General features: G+C 38.9%; 1 protein-coding gene across 1 annotated transcript in view; it reads right to left on the bottom strand.

The window, feature by feature from the left end:
* MMS22L (MMS22 like, DNA repair protein) overlaps positions 1–9535 on the bottom strand; it is a 123623-nt gene extending 114088 nt beyond the window's left edge. Inside the window, exons 1-6 of the mRNA XM_056125206.1 lie at positions 9366–9535; positions 8117–8242; positions 6140–6189; positions 2931–3018; positions 2663–2837; positions 712–802 (exon numbers count right to left, since the gene is read on the bottom strand). Coding sequence (XP_055981181.1) covers positions 712–802; positions 2663–2837; positions 2931–3018; positions 6140–6189; positions 8117–8242; positions 9366–9535 — 700 coding nt within the window. The remainder of the gene's footprint in view (positions 1–711; positions 803–2662; positions 2838–2930; positions 3019–6139; positions 6190–8116; positions 8243–9365) is intronic.
* Between the last annotated feature and the right edge of the window lie 17408 nt (positions 9536–26943).

A 26943-nucleotide genomic window follows, 5' to 3' on the forward strand; every position in this document is an offset into this window, starting at 1 on the left:
CAAATGAAGCAAATATAGACATAAAATACAAAGATGTTCAACTTCACTGGTATCATCTTTTCATATCAGTTTTCAAAAAAAAAATAGTAAGAGTGTTCACTCTTAGCAAGAATATGAGGCACTTACTCTTCATTTAGATATCCTGGAAAAACTTAATATACAATAACAGAGCCAAGGACCCAATATTAAAATTGAAAAGTGCCATCACAATTCTAAGAACATATACTACATAATACTTTGCACAAATATTCAAAGTTGTTCAGTAAAATATTATTTGCAATACAAAAACATGGAAATAAAACGTTCAAAAATAGACAAAAGTATGGTATATTTATAACATACAACCCTTAACTGATTTAAGTAGACCAATTTTTACTAACACAAGCAAATCTCTAAAATACTGCTAAATGAAACACTACATAGAACTGCCTGATCATAAAACTTATGATTTTTAAAAAAGCCTACAATCCTATTGAATATCTATATAGGTATGCCAATAGAAAGCATGGAAAGGTCAAGCTATCTCCAATAGTTCTCTCTGAGAAACAGTGGGAAGACTTTTTTAACTTTTGTTACCTTTTAAACTTCTGTTACCATTTGATTAAAAAGAAAAATCAGAAAGTGATTATCACTTCGGTGATTTGGTGATTTTTAAAAACTGTAGATTTAGATTTAAAAAGAAAGATAAAAATCAGAAATTCATAAACTCACTCAATTTTTCACCCAGCATGTGAAGAATTTCTAGTACCAGCCAATGGATATCTAAGTGGAGATGTAATAAATGCCATGATGGTGGGAAAAGCTGTGAATGACATTATCGAGTATAACTGAGAATTCATAATACTTTACTAGTATTTTTAAAGCATGTTACAACAATCTTCTTAATGTACAATGATAAAGAAATAATTAACCTACCACCATTCAAAAGCTCAGAGAAAACCTGTGTCTTGTTCATTAGAGGATTCTTCACTGGAGATCTTTGAAAGCAGGATATAGTCATTCCGGTGGTTAAAGACAGACCTACCCTAGAGCTGGTCAACACACTTATATAGCAAACATTCCTCCCTGCCAACTTCTAATTCTACCAGAGCTGCAAGGTAGCATAAAAATTTAAAAAACACGTATTTTCATCATTTTGTTTTAGACTTCGACTAGGATAAATGTTCTTTAATGCAGTATGAATCAGTTATATAATTCTGTGAATTGAGTTAGCATTACATTTACTTTTATGATTATATATGTTGATTCCCAATGATGAAAATTCACTTACTAAATTTCACACAAATATAGAAACATTTAACTTGATCTTATACTTTGACAAAGCTACATTCCTATAAAATGAATGCGATTCACACAGATGAAACCAAATCAAAGGAGAGAGGTTTAAATTTAGGGAATCACACAAATTATAATCTACATTTATTTAAGGTTCCACTTTCCTATGGAAAATTGGCTAAAATTACATTCACAATTTGGGTCATGATAACAATACAACTTAGTTGCTGGTGGGGGAATGGTAGTTTGGGTTATGTCCAGCTGTGCTCAGGATTTACTCCTGGCTCTGCACTGAGGGATCACACCATATGTTATACCAGGGATTAAACACAGGTTGCCTACATACAAGGTTAGCACCTTAATACTGTACTATCTCTCTGGCTCCAAATATAAATTGTTTAAACCGTAAGTCAGAGGGGATGATTATCACAGGCAGAAAAAAAGGGCATAAAAAGAAGTCTTAACCCTTTTCCCAAAAAATTTCAGAAGTCAGAATTAACAAAGTACTGTGATTTTGAAGGCATAACTTCTATAAGATGATGTTCTTGATTTCTATTCAAATAGAAAATAAGTTTTGCTCATGAGAAAAATACAATTTTTTTTAAAAGTTTATTTTATTTATTTTAAAACTTTGAAATTCTTGTACTGTTATAAGCACTAAATTAGCTTATGTTTCAAACATTTTTCATTTTAATTTATGTAAATTTCTGTGAAATAAAATTCTGAAAAGCAACAACTACATAAAAGTAACAACTATATAAAAGTTGGTACCTGCCCAACAGTAAGTAAAAGTAAAGTAAAGGCCCTCCCGTTGATCATCGATTTGCTCGAGCGGGCCCAGTAACGTCTCCATTGGAGACTTTGTTGTTACTGTGTCTGGCATATCGAATACGTCACGGGGAGCTTGCCAGGCTCTGCCGTGCAGGCGAGATACTCTCGGTAGCTTGCCGGGCTCTCCGAGAGGGGCAGAGGAATCGAACTCGGGTCGGCCATGTTGATTGCGTGCAAGGCAAACGCCCTACCGCTGTGTAATGGTTAGCACTCTGGACTCTGAATCCAGCCCAACAGTACATAATAAATAAAAGAAGAGAGAGAATTTCAACTCAGATTGTCTACGTTGAACTCATGAGTAATATTTTTCACTCATGAGAAATATCCTTGGAGAGTGAAAAAAGTAGTTAAAAAAAAACAGTAGTGAAAATTAAACAGGGGCCAGAAAGACAATACAGTGGGTAACACACTTGCTTTTCATGCAGCTGACCCAGTTGAATCCTGGAACTATATATGGTCCCCTGAGCCTGCCAAGAGTGATCTCTGAGCAAAGTGCCAAAAGTACAAGTATAACTGAGTGCGGCCCCCAAACCAAAATAATTAAAACAAAGCAAACCTTAATCTGGTTATGATTTACGAATGCTCCTACAGTAATACTGGGAAGCTCACATAGATGTCCAATATACAAGAGTAATCCATGAAGCTCAGCAACCAGAAATGAAGGCAGCTGAGCCTCCAAAGTCTCATACGGATGGATAGGAACATAGCTCTCATTGTGTAATTTCAGGTACCTGAAAATCAATCAGATAAAATAAACAACCAGGACCTAAAGAAATATGCACTCAGAAGTTCACACAACAATCAAGAGTCATGTAACATCCTACCTGAAGATAAAAACTTTAACATAATGAAGAAATGTTACACACTGCTGCCTAATACCATCTGCCTTGCTGTGCAGGGTTGTTATCTGTCCTGAAATGAAAATAGATCAAGTTAATCACAGCTTAAATAATCAGTGGACAATGACAGCAAGTTTTCAAAGCTAAACAGAAATCAATTCCTGGTGTGCTCATTTCTTCCACTAATTCCCGGAGGATTCTTCCATGTAGTACTGTAGCACTGCAGCACTGTCCTCCCGTTTTTCATGAATTTGCTCAAGAAGGTATCAGTAACGTCTCCATTGTGAGACTTGTTACTGTTTTATGCTCTTAATAAAGACAACAAAAAATTTATGTTGCTCTATCTGTTGGAAACTACTTGCCAAATAACTTGCCCTCAAAATACCCTTAGTCACACCTGGCTCCATTGTCACTACACACAATTTTTTCTCTTCGTCCATGTGTCCTTTCTCATCCTTCTTTACTGGCTCTTCAGCTCTACATTTAATAAGGAAGCTCCTCAAGACTCAATCCTTCTCCCTGTATATCCGTTCCCACATGAATGGCCCCATCATTTTTTTTTTTTTACTTCTAAATGACAACAATCAAAAAAAGCTTATCTGTATTCTAGACCTGACCTTTGCACTCCAAACCCTGTCTTGTATCTGTACACTGGTTGCTCAGATAGTGTCAATAATACATCCTTGATTTCTTCCAAAATCTGAGCATGATGCTAACGTTTCCCCTACTGACTATATGGTTACCTAGCTGCCTACAAGTCTTTCTTGACTCTTTCGCTTCTTTCAATTTCATATGTAATCTACCAAAAGCCCTACAAAGTTTAAGTGACAAGCTATACGTTCACACTATTCATTTTCTCTATATTTTATAATACAAGGTTTTGTTCTACTATAACCTGAGTACAAACTCTGTTTGAAATTGTATCAGTTCCTGATCCTACGAAATCAAAACCTATATAAGACTCCTACATTTAGAAAATAATAAAAACTCCTTGTAATAACTTGAAAAGTTCCAAAAAATTAATAGTTTCTGTCTTCTCCACTCTCCAATATCACCAAAAATTATCTGGGAGCCTGCCATATGCAAACACTTAACACTCAAAATCAATTCTCTACCAGCAAGAATGAAAAATAAATAAATCTTAATGTATAGCAAATCTGCAGAAGTCATACTAGAACTAAATTAACATTAGACTAAAGTAAACTTTTAAAAAGTTCAAATATTTACCATAAGTTTCAAAAAAGTGCCAATGGATTACAAAGTATTAAAACAGTCAAAGTGAAAGTCAATGTTAAAGAAATAAAAATCCATAAAACAGCACTGCAAAATCTATAAGGTCCATGGCACAATAAATTACTAAATGTTAAAAGCAGAAAGAAAAAGAGAAAAAATAAAGCACAGAATCAGGCAGGTAGGCAAAAATCAATAGGAAAAAACCCAGAATGGAAAAAAAATAAATAAAAATTAAAAAAAAAGACAGATTCAAAAAGTGATTAAAGAATCTACTGTCAAATAGATAAAAAGAAAAAAATAAGTACAAATGCATACCTACTCCAGATAATCCAGATGATACACAAAAATGAAAAATATTCAAAGAGAGGAGCCAGAAAGATAGTAGCACAAGAAAGACAGTATCACATTTAAGGTGCTTCCCTTGCATGCAGCTGATGTAGGTTCAATCCCTGGCACTACATATTATGTCCCAAGTCCTGCCAGGGGAGACCTCTTGAGCAGAGAACCAGGAATAAATCCTGGGCACAACCAGATATGGCCAAAACAATAAGAAATTCAAAATTGTATATCTCAATACACTGAAATACAATCTGAAAAAGGATCAATACCAATAGCTATACCTGAGAATAGGTACAATATTATGCGTATTATTCTGCCTCATATGGAGGGAGTACAATGAATAGAGAATGAGAAACATAAGCACTACAGTAAATAACCCATGCATAAAGATTCTACAGGTTTGATGGCCAAGGTTATATAATTCTATTAACAAAGTCCTACTACAGCTGCATGACAGGGGGAAGTTGACCTACAGACAATATTTAATACAGGTAAAACATTTGAGAAATCTATCAAAATTCATCATTTGGCATAATTTTACAAAGACAACTGTGACTTCAACCCTCCAAATGTTATCATTCTCATATATAATCTCCCAACCACATCAAAAATAACTACTTATACTCCTGAATCTAGTTTTTTGCACTTCAATGTCTTTGTACATACAGATGTTTTTTACCTAGAACTCTTCCTAGTGTCCAAGCACACCATACCAAAACAGCTAGCAAATGCTTCTCTCACTACACATTTCCACATACCACACTGATCTATGCTTGCAAATCTATCAACTGTAAATACACTACTCGGCAGTTTATTTTTCTGACTTCTGTCAGCACTTCGAACTCTGAACAATACCACCCTATGAAGCAGAGACTCGTGATAAGAGAACATTCACTGTAGCACTGTCCTCCCATTGTTCATAGATTTGTTCAGGTGGGCCCAGTAATGTCTCCATTGTGAGACTTGTTGTTACTGTGTTTGGTATATCGAATACGCCATGGGTAGCTTGCCAGGCTTTGCCGTGCGGGCTAGATACCCTTGGTGCTTCCCGGGCTCTTAGAGAGGGGTGGAGGAATCGAACCTGGCTTGGCTGGGCCGGCTGCGCACAAGGCATATGCCCTACCACTGTGCTATTGCTCCAGCCCAAGAGAGCGTTAATATTTAACACTGACTAAGTTCATAAAAGAAAACAAAACAAAATAGCATTGACAGCTGATAGCTATTAAGTCCTGATATTCTCCCATTGAAATTAAACTTGTCAGATCATATTTAAGGGACGGTCTTGATATGATATGACCATGAAGACCAATCCTTAATTATGGAGAAAAATAATCTTTCTATGATCACATCTGAATCAGACTATGTAAATTACATAAAAACAAAATACAAAAGCAGAGAAACTCTCCTACCTTTGACTATGTCTTAAAAACAAAACAAAAACTATCTTGCTTTACCCAAAAAGTAACAAAACTATCACAAAGGAGAAGTAGCTAGTCTGTACTATAGCAGTCTGTCCTTCAATTCCCTCCACTATCTTCTCAATTATGTACCATACACCTGTGTGCAATACACTGTAACTGGAACACCATTCTTTTATGGCTTTGAGCAAACTTAAGACTTACCAAAATCACAGTTGACTTGTAATAAGGTTTCCAAGCTGTATAGTTGCTGCCTAAGTTAACAAAGATTGAGTAAGAGTTAATTTTAGGGAAAGTTGAAAGTATGTAACGACTACAAGAATAAAGTTTCCAAATCTATGACACAGCCAGCTTCAATACTTCTCACTTGTGAATGATGTTTAATACTCTGGAAATGCTTACTACCAAGTTTTCGGTAACGAAAATTTGAGAGAAGAAAAAACATATCTTAGTATGACCTTCCAAAAATATCTATTAAAACCTGCATGTATGTCAGAAATTCTATCGAGTCTTGTAAATTTCAGTATCAATAAATATTATCTGTAGCTTCAAGATACATTAAAATTCTTGGTTAAACATTTATATAATGAGAAGTTAAACCATCTACAATATATATGTATACAACAGGAGCATAGAAAAGAAATATGGAAGGTTAGCATTATATAAAAAATATATATATGTAGTATTTTTGATGCTTGATTTAAATTTCTGAAAGTAATCTCTTGCAGTTCTGCCTAGCTGCCTTTCAACTAGTTAGTAATTACTTTATACTCATAATCTATGTACTGAATAAAGACTCAACTCATTCTAATACATTCTGTATTACAGAGACTCCCTCTCTAAGCCTTTTTGCCCAACAGAAAAAAGAATACCACACCACACAGATTCTGGATGTCTTTTCATGTCTACAAGATGTGCAGGTATGTTTCTTCATAGCCACTAGATCAGAATGAGGAGAGAAACCTCTCAACTTTCCATTTATGATACAAATGTACTGTATATACCTTCTTAATGTATTTTTGAATAATATGTTGCCTGTAATAACTACCTCTACTTCAAATCATGAAAAATATAAATTTGGATTAGGTTTTAAATAATAAAAATCACTTTCATTCTGTTGACTGCGTTAATAAGATACTGTTTATGTTTTGAAAGTTCATATTTGGGGACTGGAGTGATAGCACAGTGGGTAGGGTGTTTGCCTTGTACGCAGCCAACCCAGGTTCGATTCCCAGCATCCCACATGGTCCCCCGAGCACCGCCAAGAGTAATTCCTGAGTGCATGAGCCAGGAGTAACCCCTGTGCATTGCCAGGTGTGACCCAAAAAGGAAAAAAAAAAGTTCATATTTGGGTGGATGGGGGCTACTGAGGATCAATGGAATCCAAGGCTTTATATATGTGAAGCATCAGCTCAGCTCTATCAGTGGGCACACCTAGCCAAAACCTCTCATTTTGCTTATGTAAGGGATGGAAAGATTACAGGGTATAAGGTGCTCAAATACATATCTGAAAGTCAAAAGAAGAGGGGATAAACACAATTTTTAAAATGCAGTAAAACTGATATTGACTGAACTAAGGGAGGGAATATGATTCATTATGGTATTCTATTTACATTAATGTTTTAAGCTTTTCATTATATTTTAATGTTATCCAGATTAATCATATTAATATATTTCTATCACACAGTGTAACAGTCTGAATGATTTACGTGGAAAATGAATTCATCCTCTAAATAATACTGAAAAAGGCTGGATACACCAAATGGCTGAAGTTAATGCTTTGCATGTGGGAATCCCAGCCTCAGTCCCCAACACCTAATAGTCACTGAGTTTGGAGTAGCCCAAATTTATCCCACCCCCAAAAACACATAGAAAGACTACAGCAATTAAATAACTAAGTTAATTTCATCTTTTTTCTCAAAATTGTAATGCAGTTCAAGGTCTTAAATATTTCTTCTCAATACATGATATCAAATACAAAGAATTAAAGATGATGTGAATCATTTAAGCCTATTTATTTAAACCTATGACACTTTAACAATGTCACTCCTTGATCACTATAACTGATAAAGATAATCAAATGAACAACAAACACAAAATCACCAGCAAGATAACTTATGAAACTGAATAGTACCAACATTCTGTTAAAAGGAGAGGGGAGAGGGGGAATTAAACATATACCTGAATAAGTGAAAGAGCACTCTAGATGAGTCCACTAGCGCTGTTTCAGTAACCCACTGAATGCCAAATATTTCCACTACATCTTCTTCAAAATTAGTTGGTAAAGGATCAAGATTCAAAATTAGTCTGAAAAGTTAAAAACTCATTTAATTTCATTAAAACTGTACTGAAACCTTTAACGTATCTTTTCTTGACACTAAATGAATATATATTACAGATCACATGCCGACAACAATGCTAAAGACAGAAGATGCCTTGGCACCTTACATAATCAGAACTACAGCTAGACTATTAAAAATTCTATTGTCCGTGATAAAATAATATTAAACCTATTTCTTATTAAAAGCTGCGTGCGCACACACACACGAATGGGACCTTTCCCCCCAAAAAATAGCTAAAGGGTATTCTGAGTGAATCCTGGAGAAGAGCATAATCAGGTTGAGCTGTGTCTCTTTCAAGGTCTCAAACAAGATACAATATAAAATCAACAAAAATGGTTTTCCTTTTTTTCCACCTCAGCAGAAAGTCTTGAAATATTTCACTTGACAGCACTTTTACTGCTATGTGTATATACACCAGCCCAAGGCAAGAACTTTGAATGAAAACATACCTGGAATGTACACAATCTGATGCATTTAAAGTCTGCAAGACTTCAATAAGTTTACATAACACTGAATTAGAAAGAACTGGGGCAACAAAATCTGTGGGATATTTTTTGGAGGGGGTGGAGAGAGAGAACAGGTGGCAAGAATGTAACTCAGTGCCTCACACATGATAGGCAAGAGCTCACAGCGATATACATAACCCCCCTCAATATGTAAATATCTTACTAAGCAGCTCCAGAGTATATCTGTTTTTGAAGGAAGCAACACCTTTAAAAAGCCTAGCTATTTCAGCATTCAGTAAAGGAGTAATTAATGCCCAACTCACGACTACAAAGCTTAAATAGCCGAGTGATAAGAGATCAGCAGAGTGCAAGGAAATTCTTATTATCCAAAAATCTTTTATATATGCTCTAGCCAGGGCACCAACAAGAGCAGAATAGTTGCAAGAGTGTAATTAGGAAGCCAACATACATTAAAAAAAAAATGAAAAATAAGAACTACCACGGATTGGAGAACATCAAAGTTGTATTATTAAAAAAAGCACGATTAAATAAGTCTAACCAACTGACTGAAAAGTTGCCGGGAAAAACAAAGTCTTGGATTCCTCCCTGCTCCCCACTCAACCTCTGTCTTGCGCCCCTTACCGCTTAAGGGCTCCGCTGGAAAGGTAGGACTCTCCAGAAAAATGTTTTCCTCCTCCTCCTCCTCTGTAATCAAAAGCGCAAGAAAAGCAAGAGGCTTTGCACCATTCGGTCCCCAGCTCTAGTTCCAAGCTGTCTGTCAGGCCTGTCGACGCAGCAGAACAGTTTTCCATTCTTAAAGTCCTGCAATACAAGGAATACAGGATGCTATCAGTAGGGACTCGCAAGAGTTTTGAGAAGATTTCCAGAGCTGGAATGGGCAGAGAAACTCGAGTTGACCTCGGAGAGCTTAGGGGAGAGATCTAAGGGGGTGGGAGGAAGCTGAGAACCTCGACAGCTCTTCCCCACCAATTCTCCAGATCAAGGCCTTATTTTTTGCACAGACTCTTTTGCAGGAACTTAAAAATCCGTCCCTGCAAGCCCCGCAGGGTGAAGAGCAAAGAAAGGTTCTAGTAGGACTTTTCCACTTCCGAGCCCGCCTCCACCGGCGCCCAGCACTGGCTCCCTGCACCCGTGTCCCTAACAGCGTCCAGGAAACTGTCCCTTGCAGATTCCCCCGTGGGGGACCAGCAGGATGGGACTCCGGTCCCCCCACTGATCTTCCGAGCTGGGACTGGGTGGGGGGTGGGGAGTGGTAGTTCAGGTCCCAAGCAGGACCGCGAAACCGCTGCGACCACGCGAGCCAGACACGGGACCACAGAAACGAGTTGCCCTGCGTACCCAGCACCCTCTTGTTTGATGCACGTCGTACCTACCCCAGACTTTCAGGCCCCGAGACCAAAGCACAAACCGGAATCGGGGCGCCTAGAAGCCCGAGCCGTGAAATTCCCGCCAGCTCGCGCCCGCGCTGGGGAGAGGCGGAGCCTCGACGGGGCCCGCCCCCCAGGTACGCTCGCGAGTTCTTCTAACCCGGGAACTGCCGGGGCTCCGAAAGTCTCGCGAGAGCTTGCCATTGCAGCCTGGGAGTCACTGAACGCTCTCCTTTCCTTCGTCTTTCTTCTTCTTTATTTATTTGTTTATTTATTTTTCTTTAAAAACTCTAATTGGTTCCTTCAGCCGAAAGGCGAAGTCTTGCTGGAGACTGAAATAGTTTCGGTTAGTTCAGGTGAGGATGAGATTTGGGGCTGCTGGATTTTGCCCAGACGTGGACCTCAGAGAAAGTTTTGCCTAACTGAGGAAGACAACTTTAAAGGTGATGACACCACATCCGGTGTCACCTTAGCGCAACTTTTTTTTGTCAGGAACGAGGATGCCTTATTGTGCATAGACTCTGTCAAGCTAGTGCTGAAGTGAAAAGCTAAGCTTTCGTGTAGAGAAACAAGACGTCAGGTGGCCCTAGCTTGCGGTATAAAAGTTGTGCCGTCCGTTTTGGTAGCACATCTTGACAAGGCTAGTATGTTTTTCTAAAGGTCTTTCCACTTATAGATATTTTTCTCTTAATGAACTACCCGTTAAAGATCTATTCAGAATTGGGGCTGGAGCAATAGCACAGCGGGTAGGGCATTTGCCTTGCATGCCGCTGACCGGGGTTCGATTCCCAGCATCCCATATGGTCCTCTGAGCACCGCCAGGGGTAACTCCTGAGTACAGAGCCAGGAGTAACCCCTGTGCATCGCCAGGTGTGACCCAAAAAGCCAAAAAAAAAATTATTCAGAATACATTTCATTGTAACTCAGCAATAACCCACCTCAACACCACATCATCTTGCTTCAGTTTTTTAGAAAGATGTAACCTTTCTACCCAAATGCCCTGCTGTGAAATTCAGGAATCGCCATTTCCCAAGTATCTCCACAGTATGGTTTTTTTTTCCCCGCTTTTTGGGTCACAACCAGCAATGCTCAGGGGTTACTCCTGGCTCTGCACACAAGAATTACTCCTGGCGGTGACTTGGGGGACCATATGGGATGCTGGGAATCGAACCGGGTGGGCCGCGTGCAAGCCAAACGCCCTACCCCTTGTGCTATTGCTCCACCCCCTCCGCAGTATGTTTTGTACCATATTTAGTCCTACATAACTTTCCTCTGTTCAGCACAAATACCACATATTCTAACAACTAGAATATAGGGGAAAAACCACAATGTGATCTCTTATGCAGTCTAGGATTGCAGTGATGGGTGCTTTATGTATTGTGCACGCCTGATGCTTTGTTGAGGGATGTTTATTGTGGAGTCTTTAGCATACTGTCAATGATTGAGGACCTAGGAAACAGTCCCTAGTTAAGAGAATAGTGTGCCCTTGCACTGTTTTCAGAAGAGTTGGATCAGCTGTCGTTATTCTTTTCATGAAAACATTAATCATTCCTGTTTTTCTGTAATTGATATTGAATCATCAATTTAGTTGCATTGTTTACTACAATAAAATAATCAAGCATTTCACAAGTAGTTTAAGCTAGAAATGTAACACTTGGTATAGTAATCAGATTCCTCAACAGCTAATAGATGTTACCTTGGAGAGGCCCCAGAGGAGTAGCACAGTGACAGAGGAGCCTTGCAAGCATATGGTCATGTGTCCAAATTTCCAGTGTCCCACATGTGCCATGATTGTTTCTGGTGCTGTTTGAACTTGCGGACTTTGCTGTCTCTGATCCCTAGCATATCAGAAAATTTCCCCTTACATCACAGCCAGGTGTGTGTAAGCACCACAAAAAGGGTCAAACATAGCTACTTAGATGTACAACTACTATGGGTAGGAACTGTGATCTCCCCTATGATTACACACGTGTAAGTACTGTTGCAGCCCTCAGAAAGGCACCGCACTATAACTTGTGTACCTCAACAAAGGCTCGCTTCTGTGAGCTGGTGCAAGTATCACAGCCAAAGGAGTTCATACCTTGATGAGTACCACAACCAGGTATGCAAGCCCAGAAACATGATGTGTGAACACCAGAGTTACTCATGGCGGTAGGCCCTTGCAACAACAGCAGCAGTGAAGGGAAGTAGGAATGGGAAGTGAATTTTAAAAATGCTTTTTTAGAAGAGGTGACTGAAGAGTACTTAAAAGACCATTTACAAAGGCATGAACAGAGTTATAATAAAATTACAACATACTTCAGTAATACAGAAGATCATAAGAGGTTTCTATGAATCACTTTATGTCACTAAACTGGAGAACTTTATCAAATGGAGGCATTATTACAATCATAACCATAAGACTGAAGTAATAAACACAGGTGGAAGTAGTAAATCTGAGCAAACCTATCATGAGTAAAGAATTTCAGTCACTAAAAATCTCAAACAGGTTCACTAGTGAATTTGCCAAACCTTGAAAGATTTGTCACCTCAAATCTTTAAGTTTTTCCAAAATATCAAAGAGGCAAAAATTCTAACTGCTTCTATAAAGGATAACAATATGAAAATAGAACAGTTTTCTAAACACTAAAGCAACAGGCAATGAAGGAAGGGTGGTTCTCAAAATAAAAACAATGTGCTATCACCAAACATCAACATACACCTGTACATACATCAGTGCATTCCTAGTGCATTACCTGGGGGAAGTGAAGGGGGAGGTTTGCTTACCTTCCTATATACTTAGTAACACTCCCTCTGTGATGTCATTCTCAATCATAATAGCTTCATGTATCGAGAAAAATCACTTTATTCTGTTTGCAGAAAAGAATGCTTCCTTTCCTCTTCAAGTTTCTTGGACTTCTTTGACTGGTCTAATAATAATAACACAAGACACATTAATAGGAGAAAAATTAATTTCTACATGGTGTCCCATAGATATGACACTAGAGAAGTAACCAGAGCCTTTTGCTTTTATGTCTTTTTTTAGACACAGATTGAGAAGAATAAAGTTGTTTGAGTTTGTATATTCATACAGAAGTAAGAGCATGTTTATATAGTCTTCCAGCCCTAAATTTCCTGTTTCTGGTAAAATGGATTCTTTGTACACTTTCATTATAGTAAAAGATAAATTTTTAGATAGGCAATTCATTTACTGTTTGCAAAGAGATGGACATGTGCAATATTGTTATTCTTTCTCTGCTTATGTGTATGCTTTTTGTTTCTTAAGTAACTTTAGTTTAAAATTTACCAAGGTGACACATCTTGGAACAGCATGCTCTGAACTCCATCACATTTTAGAAGTAATTTTTTCTCACCTTTAATATGCTTTCACAAAAAATTTTAAGTAAATGTAGGGCTACAGAGAGAGAGCATGTTCAGGCTCAGGCTTTGCCACACGGGAGGCCTGAAGCAGTTTCAACCAGGGTGAAAAATTCCTCACCTCAAGTAGCATAGTGTCTTTTTCACCCTGTTATGGCAACCTCTTTTACTTATTTCTATGTTCTTATTCATTTTGTCTACCCAATTTATAAATTCTTGGCCCTATTTATCACAATACTTGACCAATTCTATGCTTTGTTACGATAGCTTCTGTTACTTGGCTTTACAGGTAACTCAAGCCTTGATGATCTTCAATATTTCACTACTTTCATTGAGAACCATACTGTATTCTTTTTTCAACATTCCTGGCAGAGTTTTACATGTCATACAAGTTAAATAAGTAATATTTATACACAGACTACACAGAATAATATACTTTTGAGGGGTGGGAAATACTCAGGGATTACTCCTGACCCTGTGCTCAGGAATTACTCCTGGTAGTGATGCCAGGGATTAAGCCCGGGCCAGCTGTGTGCAAGGCAAGTACCCTATCCACTGTACTGTCACTCCAGCCTCAGAGTATTACACTTCCTGATACATAGATTAAGTGTGTTTTGTATCTTCTCTAGATCGTAAGCTTGTGATTTTCCCATATTATGTCTTCACCAACTAGAGAAAGTGCTTGCATATAATAAATGCTTAAAAATACATTTTTCTAGGATTGGAGAGATAGGCCAAAGATTTGGAGCCACATCTTGAATGTGAGAGGCCTCTATTCAGTTGCTGGCTTCACATCCTGACCCCATCACATCATTTTGCTTGGGTGACGCTATGAGTGATCACACGTTAACAGATGTTCTTGGGTTCTCCAGGCGTTCAGTGCTCTCCAACTGCTCCCCTCGCCCCACCCGAAGGCCGTTGCCATGGGTGGAAGGAGGAACGAGGGCCAAGCTCCAAGCTGGTTGGTGATCAGTTGCCTTTTCTTCTCTTCTCTCTCTCTCTCTCTCTCTCTCTCTCTCTCTCTCTCTCTCTCTCTCTCTTTTCTCCCAAACTCTCTCCACAGCTCTCACAACTCTCCACAGCTCTCACAACTCTATCCCCAACTCGCTCCAACTCTTCTCCAACTCTCTCTCTAACTCGCTCCACAATGCTCTCTTCAACTCTCGCCGCAGCTCTCTCCACCTCTCTCTAAGTCCAGTACTCTCAACTCTTTTCTTCCTCGCTCCACAATGCTGTCTGCCCACCTATCTGCCCACAACTCTATCCCTCACTCTCTCCCACTCCCTGCCCACAACTCTCTACCTCTTGCAACTCTCTGCTGCAACCACCTTAACCACCTCTTCTCTCTAACCAAGCCTCCCTCTGGAAAGCACAATCAACATGTTTACCAAGCCTTCCTGATCACCTGCAGCCTAGGAGGGCAAAACAGAACTTAAGATGTGTTTCTCCTCTTCTTAGACCAGTAACTTAATTAACATCTTAATTCTACTTCCTAATATTTGCCATTCTGTATGAACACATTGACACATTTAGACTTGTAGGGCGACTCTCCTGGGGACACTTCACTATAGATCTCAGACTACACTGCTCAGGCCAGATTAATCATTCCTAACCTTAGCAGGGTCCGAATCTAGTTATTACTTTTTAGATCCTGACAGAATTTGTTCATGACCATGCTCTTATAGCTAAGTATTATAGCATTTTGGCCAGGCCCATTTTGATGCCAGGGTAGCTCACAGCTTCCCCTGAGTTTATCCAATTCCTCATTGGGACCCTGCTTTTGGGGATCTAGGAAGTGAGGGCAAGTGAAGCTTAAATCGAGAGAGCTGATTCCAGAAGGTAATATCATCTGGAATCAATTCCCAAGTTACAAAAGCATATCTTTTTAACTGTCTTCCTGTTTCCATACAAAAAGTAAAAGTAATTGCTCTGAAGTAATTAACCATGCAAAGGACATTAAGGAGAAGAGAAAAACAATATTTACAAGTCAGCAAAGTCTGATTAGGAGGCAAAGGTAATTGACAGGTTTGGGGAGCAATCAACAAACCCAAGCTCCCTGCAGCCAGGGAGGAAGGGCAAACCAATGTTATCCGACACTGACCCAAGCACTAAAATTGCCAGAATGCACTACTGGGCTCAGTATTTTTGACAGTGGCCTTTCCCCTCCCCAGTATTGCTGGGAAAACCCCTTATCCAAAAAAATGAGTAAATGTTGCATCTAATGATTAAATGTCACTAATGATATATTTTGATAAAATATTTGAAAAGTATTACAAAGTTTCTTTCCTAGCTTTGGAATTTTAAGCATCAATCTGTCAAAAAAAAGTAGTAGGTACCCAATATTTAACCAAGGAGCAAGATAATAATTTTCAGAACAGGTGGCCAAAATTAATAGCAGCAATAAATTCTTCACCTTTATTTTATGTTAAAAAATTCACATGGGTTTAGAGTTTAAGGAGTGACTATACTCATTAAGTCCTATTCACAAAGCTAAGATCTGGAAGCAACACAAGTGCCCAAGAATAGATGAGTGGGTTAAAAAAAATTGTGTTAAATATGCACGTTGGAATACTAGTCATCTGTAAGAAAAAAAAAGTAATGCTATTTGTTGCCACATGAATAGAACTAGAGGGTATCATGCTGAGGGAAGTCAGTGAGAGGGAGAGGGAGAGGGACAACATGGAGTGACCTCACTCAGCTGTAGGAATATAAAGAAAGTGAAGGAACTACAACTGGCAAAAGGCAGCACAACCAAAAATTTGGTTTTCAGAACTGAGCTTAGCTGGGAAGGCAGGAGGGAAGAAGGAGATATGGGAGGGGTACCTGAGATATTGGTGAAGGGAAGTGGATATTGTGGTGAGGGTGTAGTATTGGAATGATATATGCATGACATTATCATGCATATATGTATTACATGTGCATATATGTATTTATTTAATACATATGCATAGCCTACTCGAATTGGAGTCGAGCATCCTCCACCCAGATCCTCCAAATTCCAGTAGGCGGGGGTCACACCCACCACCTGGCCCCCTGGCGCCGTGTAATCCCATCAGCGGCCAAGACTCAGAGACTATAAAATCCAGATCCCGGAACCGCGCGGCCGCATTTGCGTCCGCGCGACATCTTAACAAAACTTTTTTTTGACATCTTATTGTCTTATTTCTACTTTGGACAAACTTGCAGGCTATCGAATGTAGCCTGCCCACAGGGCAGAGTCTGGCAAACTCCCCGTGGCATACCAAATATGCCAAATACCAGTAACAATGATGGGTCTCACTCTCCTAAACAGCCTTGAATATAATCTCAGGGCTAGGGTGAAAGAGACGTTACTGGGGCCTGCTCGAGGCAATCGACGAATAACAGGATGATGAAATGAAATGAAATGAAATGAAATGAAATGAAATGAAATACATATGCATACACTTATTATCATGCATATATGTATTTATGATATATGCATGACATCATGCATATAGTATTTTAAATCAGGGTATATAATAAAAATGGGGGAGGTGGGTAGTCATTAGAGATTAAATGTGGAGAACTGCAGCAATGTCTCTATCTACAAACCAAGGGAAGGGAACCCCTGGAACTTCTTTGAGAGCTTGGTTTATATTCCTTGACATCTGGAGCACACAGATCCCTGTTTCCATACTGTCAAATCTAAGAGCAAAAAGTTGACCTGTGTGGCAGTGGCAGGGCTGGGGAAGTGGGGGTTTTCTGTGGAGGAAGAGAGCTGTGCTGCCAGGAGGGTAGAGTCTTAGTGGGTGAGACCTGAGGGAGGAAGCCAGACCTCAGGTGTGTTGGGAGGGGAGAGGCAGCACTGAAGCCGGACACTAGGGGGAACTGTGAAGGGGCATTCTTCTGCATTCTTCTCTTCCTTGCTGAAAATGCCTCCGTGCCCTGACGCTCTTAAAGTGAAAGCTGAACAACTCACAGTTCTTTGACCCTTTCCTCATCCCGCAGCCTTCTATCCTTCTGTTTCTCTTGCTGAATATCAGCCATGTTGGCCTGCTTCCAGATCCCAGTTTTCTTTTCTGACTTAAAATGTTTGCATAAGCCGCATTTTATACCAGAACAGTTTTCACTCTTGCTTTTTTCTTGGCCTGGCTCCTTTTTGTTTTTGACATCTTCACTAAAACCTTTCAAATTCCTAGAAAGTTCAGTTGACCTCTCAATTCAACGTCATTTTTTTATAGTAATTATTATAGTTTGATGTGAGTAACGCTGCAAGGGACATAAAACTCAGCACTGTGACAGAGCAAGGAAAAACATCTGTCTGTCACATATGAGAATAAGAGAAAATTCCTAGTGGCACTGCATAATACTGGGACAACAGACTCCTCACAGTCTTTCTCTCCTCAGTTTGGGACTTTGAGTTCAAGTTCACCTAATGGTCCACGAGCGCCTCAACTGCTGCAGTAAATACACATATTCTAAGTGGAAGGGAGAAGAAAAGGGAGGCGTGTGTGTGTGTGTTTCTGGACTTAATACTAGAAATTGTACACGTTCTTTACCCACTTCCACATATTACAGCAGAGAACATATTTTGGAAATTAAAATACTCAATTCCAGATGTGCTAAGGCACTTCACCCAGTTTTTTTGCCCACTCAGAATTTTCTTGTTTGAGGAGCAATAGCCATAATACCGTGGGTAGGTAGGGCATTTGCCTTACACGCAGTTGAACCTGGTTCAATTCCCGACATCAGATGGTCCCCGAAGTACTTCCAGGAGTTATTCCTGAGTGAAAACACAGGAGTAACCCCCGAGCATCGCCAGCACTGGCCCCTCAAACCAAAACAAAACAAAATTTTCTTGTTTGAACATACCAGATATGGCTACTCTGCATATATAGCCACAACTTAGGCAAGCTTAAAAAGACAATCTTTTTTTTTTATGTAGAAGTACTGCTATTTATTCAGCCACTGATTAGCTGATTGAATTATTCATAAACTCCACCTTACTTTTTTTTTCATTTTTTATAATTTTATTTATTGGATCACCGTGAGAGCAGTTACAAAGCTTTCGGATCTAAGTCTTGGTCATACAATGAAACACCCATACCTTCACTAGTGCCCATTCTCCACCCCCAACAACCCCACTATACCCCCATCCCCCACCCTCCCCCTACCTGTGGGGCAGATGATTTCCACATTACTCTCTCTCTACTTTGATCACATTCAATATTTTGACACCAGACCCACCATTATTATTTGAGATTTTACCCCAACATTCAGATCTGCTGAAAAGGCAACAGTAGACAATTTGTTTTCTATTGCTGGTTATGAATAACATAGAATAACATATGATGCTGTGTGGCAGCAGTAGTGGCCGCGCAGTTTTGAAATTCCGAAATTTTAACACTTAAATCTGTAAGGATTTCTGCCAAAACCTTCTGGGTTCCGAGATTTGTTCCTGAGTCTCTGGGATCATGGCCATTAAGCAGCTTGATCAGGAGCCAGAAAGGCCGTTCGTGGGTGATGACTTGGGGTCTCGTTGGAGTGGGGAGGACAGGACCAGCTCCACCCCCATCCTGTGAGGCCCAAAGTGTCTCATCACTGTGGGCCCAAACCTGACTGTCCAATGGTCTCTGGAGGATGACGGCCCCCGAGCCGCCAGGGGAAAGCAGGCGGAGGAACAACACCCTTTCCCCCTGGGGTGGCCCAGCGACAGTAACCTACTGTGGCATCCGGATACATTTCTCGAAAAGCCACTGGGTTTCAAGATTTGTTTCTGAGTGAGTCTCTGGGATCATGGCCGTTAAGCAGCTTGATCAGGAGCCAGAGAGCCCGTTTGTGGGCGATGACTTGGGGTCTCGGGGTGGGGAGGACAGGACCGGCTCCACCCCCATCCTGTGAGGCCCAAAATGTCTCATCACTGCGGGCCCAAGCCTGACTGTCCAATGGCTTCTGGAGGATGACGGCCACCGAGCCACCAAGGGGAAGCAGCGGAGTGACAACATCCTTTCCCCGTGGGGTGGTCCAGTGACAGTAACCTACTGTGGGGTCCGGACGCATTTCTGCCAGAAGCCACTGGGTTTTGAGATTTGTTTCTGAGTCTCAGGGATCATGGTCGTTAAGCAGCTTGATGAGGAACCAGAGAGGCCATTCGTGGGCAATGACTTGGGGTCTCGTTGGGGTGGGGAGGACAGGACTGGTTCCACCCACATCCCATGAGGCCCTGTGTCTTGTCACTGCGGGCCCAAGCCTGACTGTCCAATGGCCTCTGGAGGATGGTGGCCACTGAGCCGCCAGGGGGAACAGGCCCAGGCACAAAACCTATTCCCACCTGGGTTGGCCCAGCACCGGTAACCTACTGCTGGGACCAGACGCATTTCTGCCAAAAGCTGCTAGGTTTTGAGATTTGTTTCTGAATCTCTGGGATCATGGCCATTAAGCAGTTCAATTAGGAACCAGAGAGCCATGCCTCCAATTATATAGATGAGCCGAAGGTGGTTTGTGGGTGTGTCTCCCACATACCTAACTTTTGGCCATTTACTTTCTTGCTAAACTTTGCCCAAGTTTTTGGGGTCTGGCCAAAGGCACAGCAACAATTTTGGGGTATCTGGAAGTCTGAAGGAGCCATCAGGCTGCTGATGCACTCACCTCACAGGTGCAGGTTGACCTGCTGACGGCACCATACCCCCTAAAAAGACAATCTTCAATTAAAATTAGGGGACAGGTTAACATCATTAGCAGGTGTTTCTACAGATATTTATTTCCTCACAACATGATGTTACAGAAGCTAAATTTACTCTCCCTCCTGGAAGTCTTCTTCATCAAACAATCCAAACTAAATTGCTTCAGTAATTTTGCTGGGATTCAGGCACAAATGAAAAAAATAAAACTTAACTGGTTTCTTGCTTAAACATAACAATGATTAAACAAAAAGCCAGTTAAATTTTCTTTTACTGAAGAGTCCTAAAACCATTCTAGACATTGTTTGGTGCTATGGTATCCAGAAAAGGTATGAGCTGCATTTCATGTCATTAATTTATATTAGTTATTCCAGTAAGCAAATTCAGTCTTGGGTCAAATTTGATCTGCCACTCTTTTTGTATGTAAGTTTTAATTAGAATGCAGCTACACACATAGTTCACATTGACAAAAATTGCATTCTCATTGCAATGGAAGAACTCAGGTGTTGCAACTAAGAAGTAAACCTACACTATTTACTATCTGGTTCTCTGTAGGGACAGTATGAGCGGGGGCAGCCAATTATTAAATAGAATTTATTTAAAGGCATAAACTTCTTTATAACTCAACTTATTTAGGACTTTTCCCTCTGAGAGTTCCATTTTTTTAATAAAAAAGAGAATTTAAAGTCTGTCTGCAAACACACACCTTCTCCCACCCCTCTTTTATTGTCTTGTAATAAATGACATAAGATATTTTAAATTTTCTCACTTTTCATTGTTTACTGGCTTGTCAACATGATGCTCCTATTTTAAGAATTAAGGAGTGCCAAAGTAGAATGTTACTTTGGCATCATTTTAAGGGCTATTATTGTACTGCCCAAATTCTCGTCGAAGTTGAAAGACTTTGTCCAGCTGCTAAAGTGCTGCTAAAGTACTGACTGCCTGTTCTTTCTAGAACTACTCCAAAGAATGAGAGTTGCTTGTCTAAATTTGGTATTTGACACCAAATGACAATTATTTGAAGCTACAAACGCCCAATTTTCCTTCCCCCTGCCCTAACTATGAAACTTGGCTGACTATGAAAGGTTATTTCAACTTCAGAGCTTTTACATTATAGCGATTACAGCACAGCGAAATAGCTCCATCCGTTTTATGCTCCCATTTTAGCTCACCACTATACCCTAGAATTCTTGATAATTTTTTTGCATTTTAACTCTACCTCAGAGTCTTCTCAATCACTCACACACACACACACACGCACACCCCATACCCTGCGCCTACCTCGCCCATATTCCAATATATACTGCTCTTCTGATTTTAAGAATCTGAATCTCAGAGATTTCCCAAGGCACAGATTAAGGAGGAAAAACAGAACTTTTGCCTCCCAAGGTTATTTCCCTTTCCGCAATTAATAAGGTAACTTCTTTAATTATAAGATAGCTCTGATTACTAATCCCTTGAGCTTCTATAAGAAGCAAAGTCTTAAAGAATTTATGAAATAACTTTTGCTTCCTCTTGATATTTTGATATTATAATGCCAAGACATTATGTCTTTTTCTCTTTTTTTCTTATTTTTTGTTTTGTTTTGGGATGACACCTAGCAGTGCTCACACTCCTAGTTCTGCACACAGGAATTACTCCTGGTGTTGCTTGGGAAACCATGTGTCATATCACGAATCAAACCCTGGCCAGCTGAGTGCAAGGCAAGCCTCTTACCCACTGTACTATTTTTCTGGTCCCAAGACTATATCATTTACACTTCACTGGAATCTGCTGCCTGATTTATGGGATAGGTAGGGATAGAAATCAAAGTTTTAAGGAGCATTCATAGCTTGGCATGACTGAATTTGAACTTAAAAAATTGTGCATTTTTAATGGTCCGATATTGTACAAATCTACACTGAATATCAAGTTTATCATCTGAGAATGGGAGGATCATAGTACATTAATAGGTACCCTTATGAAACCTTCTTTTTCTAGAAGTTTAGCTAATATGTAACATTCTTTCTATTTAATTTCATTCTAATCCAGAAAAAATATCAAGAATTCTAATATTTTGGGGCTGGAGCAATAGCACAGAGGGTAGGGTGTTTGCCTTGCATGCAGCAGACCCAGGTTCGATTCCCAGCATCCCATATGGTCCCCTGAGTACTGCCAGGAGAGATTTCTGAGTGCATGAACCAGGAGTAACTCCTGTGCATTGCTGGGTGTGACCCAGAAAAGCAAACAAAAAAAAGAATTTTAATATTTTTGTCTTACAAATATGATACCATCAAGTTCTATCGAGGTTACTGCAAATTGCATGATTCTGTTCTCTCTTGTAAGCTTCATGGTATTCCACTATGATATCATAATCTGTGTATCACAATTTCTTAATTCGTTTGTCTCTGGCTGGGCATTTGGGTTGTTTCCATATCTTTACTTATCTTCAGTGATGAGCATTCTTGTGCATATATCCTATCAAAATAATGTTTTTATATTTTGGGGATAGATAAGTAGACAGCCTTTTTATATGGCTTATGTTTTAGGTAACACATTGAGATCTATCTGTGCTGCAGGTTTCAGTTTTTTGTTTCTTTTTGCATTATTCCCCACTTAGGGGTATTCTTTAGTCAACTTCTAAGTACTCTAAATAACCTCAATATTCTAAAATTGATATTTGGGCATAAAACTTTCTTTTTCCTTCTTTCATTTTCCTCTTTCACTCACTTTCTTCTTCCTTCCTTCCTTTATCTTCTCTCCTTCCTTCTTTCCTTCTTTTCTTTCTTCCTTCTCTCCCATTTTCTTCTTTCCTTCCTTCCTTCCTTTCTTTATTTCTAGGCATGTGCTTTCATTTATCCTGCTAAAAATGAATTAGTGTAGAAATGCTGGACTTGTTCTCCAAGCCTGCATTCTTCTTGAACAGGCATCTTGTTTGTCTCTGTGTCTCTTTGCTTTTTTTCCACTCTGGAGAAGCCTGTATTCTCCAATGAATGCATATTTCCACTCTTTTATTTCCTCTCAGATATTTCTAAACAAGTTTTTTTATTCAATTAAAAGCACCTTGCTTCACCAAAAAAACAAAAACCAATTGCTACATTCTAAATAAGTTTATTATTAACATTTTAGAAAATTGGAAAAACTGCTTTCTAAAACGGCTATAGTATTATTTATTATTATGATTTTTTTTGCTTTTTGGTTCACACCAGGTGATCTTCAGGGATTACTCCTGACTCTGCTCTCAGGAATCACTTCTGGCTGTGCTTAGGGGACCATATGGGAAGCCTGGAATTGAACCCAGCTTGGCCTCATGCAATGCAAACACCCATCCCTCTGTACTATCACTCTGAACCCTGGCTCTAGTATTTTTTATTTCTATAATTAATGCACAAAGATTTCAGTCTCTCCATATCTTTTTCTACTGAAATTGTCAGAATTGTTATGGCTGTAAATTAATTTTAATTCACACTTTCTCTAATGAATAATGATTTGAGGCATCTTTAATGTCCTTATTGTTCATTTATTTGCATTCTTGGAGAAATGTCCTATCATATATTTAATGTATAATTGCTTTTCTAAATGTATTACTTGTCTCTATTGTTTTCTTTTTTCAATTTTAGTTATTTATGCTCTTATTTATATATTTCCTTGTGTTTACTTTGGTTATAATTTTGTCTTTTTAGTTTCTTCGATGAAAGTGAAAATTAATTGTTAAGATTTTTTTCTAGTAAGTCATTTAGTTCTGTTTATTTTTCCTTCAACCAATGTGTTAGCTGCAATCCACAAAGTTTTACACATTGTAGCTTAACATTCACTTCATCAAAAGTACTTTTTGCTTTTAAGCTTCCTCTTTAATCTGTGGATTAGTAAGTAGTGTGTTGTTTAATTTCCAAATTCTTGAAGTTTTTCCAAGCACCTTTCTGTTTATTTCTTATTTTTATCATTTTTGTAAAATATTTTTGTTTTTATGATTTTGTAATATATATTTTTTCTTTTTTCATTCTCCCCAAGGGTACTTGGGACTCTGGGGTGTTCACCTGGCAGTGCTTGAGAGTCTGAATATACTTGGCTTGAAACCATGTCCTGTGCTTGTCATACAGGTCCTCCAAATATTTGAACTGTCTTCCTGACCCTTGTCACTTTTATATTTATAAATGTATAACTTGCCACCCCAAATATAGCTAAGTTGGTGAATGTTTCATGTGTATTTGAAAATGGCATGTATCCTGATGTTGTTGAGTAGAAAGTTCTGTAAATGGCATCTAGGTCAAGCTGTTGGTGATATTGTTCTTGTTTTCTATATTATTGCTCATATTATACTCATTTCAGTGATTACTGAGGAGGAAAAAAGTGTTGAAATGTCTAAGTATAATTGAGTATCTTTTGTTTTTCTCTTATCTGTATATCAGTTTTCTCTTATCTGTACATTACTTCATGCATTTTGAATTTCTTTTAAGTTCATACACATTTAAGATATTCCTATGGCTTCTTACTGGATTGGCTGTTTCATTTTAACATAATGTTTCTCTTATTTTTGATAATTTTTATTCACTTCAATGCCTACTTTTCACAATATTTGCATTGTGGGTCTTTTACAATGATTTATTTTGAATACAGTATATATTTTTTCTATTAAAATAAGTTGTTTTTTTTAATAAAACATGGGTTGGCTCACCTTCAGTCTCTTCAAAGTACTGCACCATTATGTGATCATACAGATTAGAGAACAAGTTCTTGACAACTGTTAATTTTTCTCTCAGAACCTTTTTGGCCATGTTTGGGAAGGTTTTTTTGTACATTTTTTTGGGGGGTCACATCTGATGGTACTCAGGGGTTACTCCTAGTTCTGCGCCCAGGAATCATTCCTGGCATGCTCAGGGAACCATATAGGATGCTGGAGATTGAACTTGGGTTGACCATGCAAGGCAAGTGTCCTACCTTCTGTCATATCGCTCTGGCCCCCATGCATGGAGTGTATTTTTTTTTAATTTTTATTAGTGAAACACCATGAGGTACAGTTGTAGACTTACAAATTTTTGTGCTTGGGTTTCAATTATACAATGATCAAATACTCATCCCTCCAACAGTGCCCATTTTCCACCACCATGGATCCCAGTGTCCCTCTCATCCCCCATCCCCTCCATCCCACCCTGCCTCTGTGGTAGGGCATTCCCTTTTGTTCTCTCTCTGCATGGGGTGTATTTTTGTGGGTGTTTTTGAGTGTTGGAAGATGATGGGGGCTAAAACTGATGATTCTAAGGGGTTACTCCCTGCTAGATGCTTGGAGGTTGCTCCTGGCAGTGCTCAGAAGATTATAAAGTGCCAGGGACTAAATCTAAGCCATCCACCTGTATAACATCTATTTGAGAACTTTGAACTATTTCCTCAGTCCTGGGGATACTTTTGATTATTATGATTAGGGGTTTCTAGTGACCTTTAATAAGGAGAAGTCGGGGTGCTGCTAAACACCCTAATACAAAAGCTAAAATCTTATAACATAACATTATTTAATCAGAATTCCCATAAAACCATGGCTGAAAATGCTGTCTTAGACTATTGAAGTGGAGACTATAAAAAGATAACTGGCAGAGGAGAGGTGATATAGACCACCCACTCATATGTTTTTGTTCATAAATCTTTCTAAATATTACTTAGTTGCACTTCTCAAATCAAGAAAAGGCATCATATAGCAAGAACAGCTGCTATGGGAGTGGCTGCATTAATGAAGACTGTGAAAGGAAATCAGATGCATCCATTTCATTAAACTGTGAAATATTTTCAGTAACTTCAATTTATCATCTATTATTACTTTCACATTCTGTGAAGACAAGAAGGACCAAGGGCTTTAAATAATATTTTCTCTAGAACCCACAAACATTTCTGATTGGTATTTACTTGTTCGCAGTTCTGTGAACTACCACACATTCGTCTTAAGAAGAAATTATTTTTAATTAAAAAGTATTTTTTGGTGAAATGTTGTAAAGAGCAAAACTCATATGGACAATCTTTTAATGATGCAAGTTATTTTGACTTAATGTGTACTTGAGGAAAACAAAAATAAATAAGTTACACCAAGCAGAGTTTGTTTTTCATTTAACTTGACAATCTGCTTTGTAATTGATGTGTTTAGATAATTTTTATTTAGTATATGTTGGCATTTAGTAGGTATATTCTTATTTTATTTTATTTTTATTTATTTTAGTTTTTGGGCCACCCCAGTGGTGCTCAGGGCTTCCTGGCAATGCACTCAGAGATCTCTTCTGGGGATCATATGTGCCTGGGTCAACTGTATGGAAGGCAAGAGCCCTACCTGCTGTACTAATGCTCTGGCCTTCTTATTTTATTTTTAGTTGTTGACTCTGGTTTATTTGTTGTTCCTATGCACCGTCTTTTATTCTTTTTCATTATTTGATTTTTAGTATTCCTTTAAAATTTATAGACATATTTTCACTGTCTCTTTTTACTATAATTATAACTCATCTAAAGATACAACATAAAGACTTTTTCTTTTATTGAGGGGCATACAAGGCAGGGCTTATTGGTTACTTCTGACACTTGGCTAGGGGATTGCTCCTAGTGGTTGGTGCTGGGGGACCATGGGGAGCTAGGGATTGAACCTCGACATCTATTTTGAAAAACATATGATTGGCCCATTGAACTACCTTTTATAGACTTGATATTTTTTGGAGGGGTGCACGTCCAGCTGTGCTCAAGATTTAATCCACACTCTGTATTGAGGGATTACTCCCGTTGATTTTGGGAGACCATATGGGGTGCAAGAATTGAACCTGGGTCAGCCATGTGCAAGGTAAGAACCCTACCTGCTGTACTTTCTGCATCTCCTTTTATTATATA

This window comes from Sorex fumeus, unplaced genomic scaffold, assembly GCF_029834395.1.
Source record: "Sorex fumeus unplaced genomic scaffold, SorFum_2.1 ptg000054l, whole genome shotgun sequence".
Lineage (NCBI taxonomy): Eukaryota > Metazoa > Chordata > Mammalia > Eulipotyphla > Soricidae > Sorex > Sorex fumeus.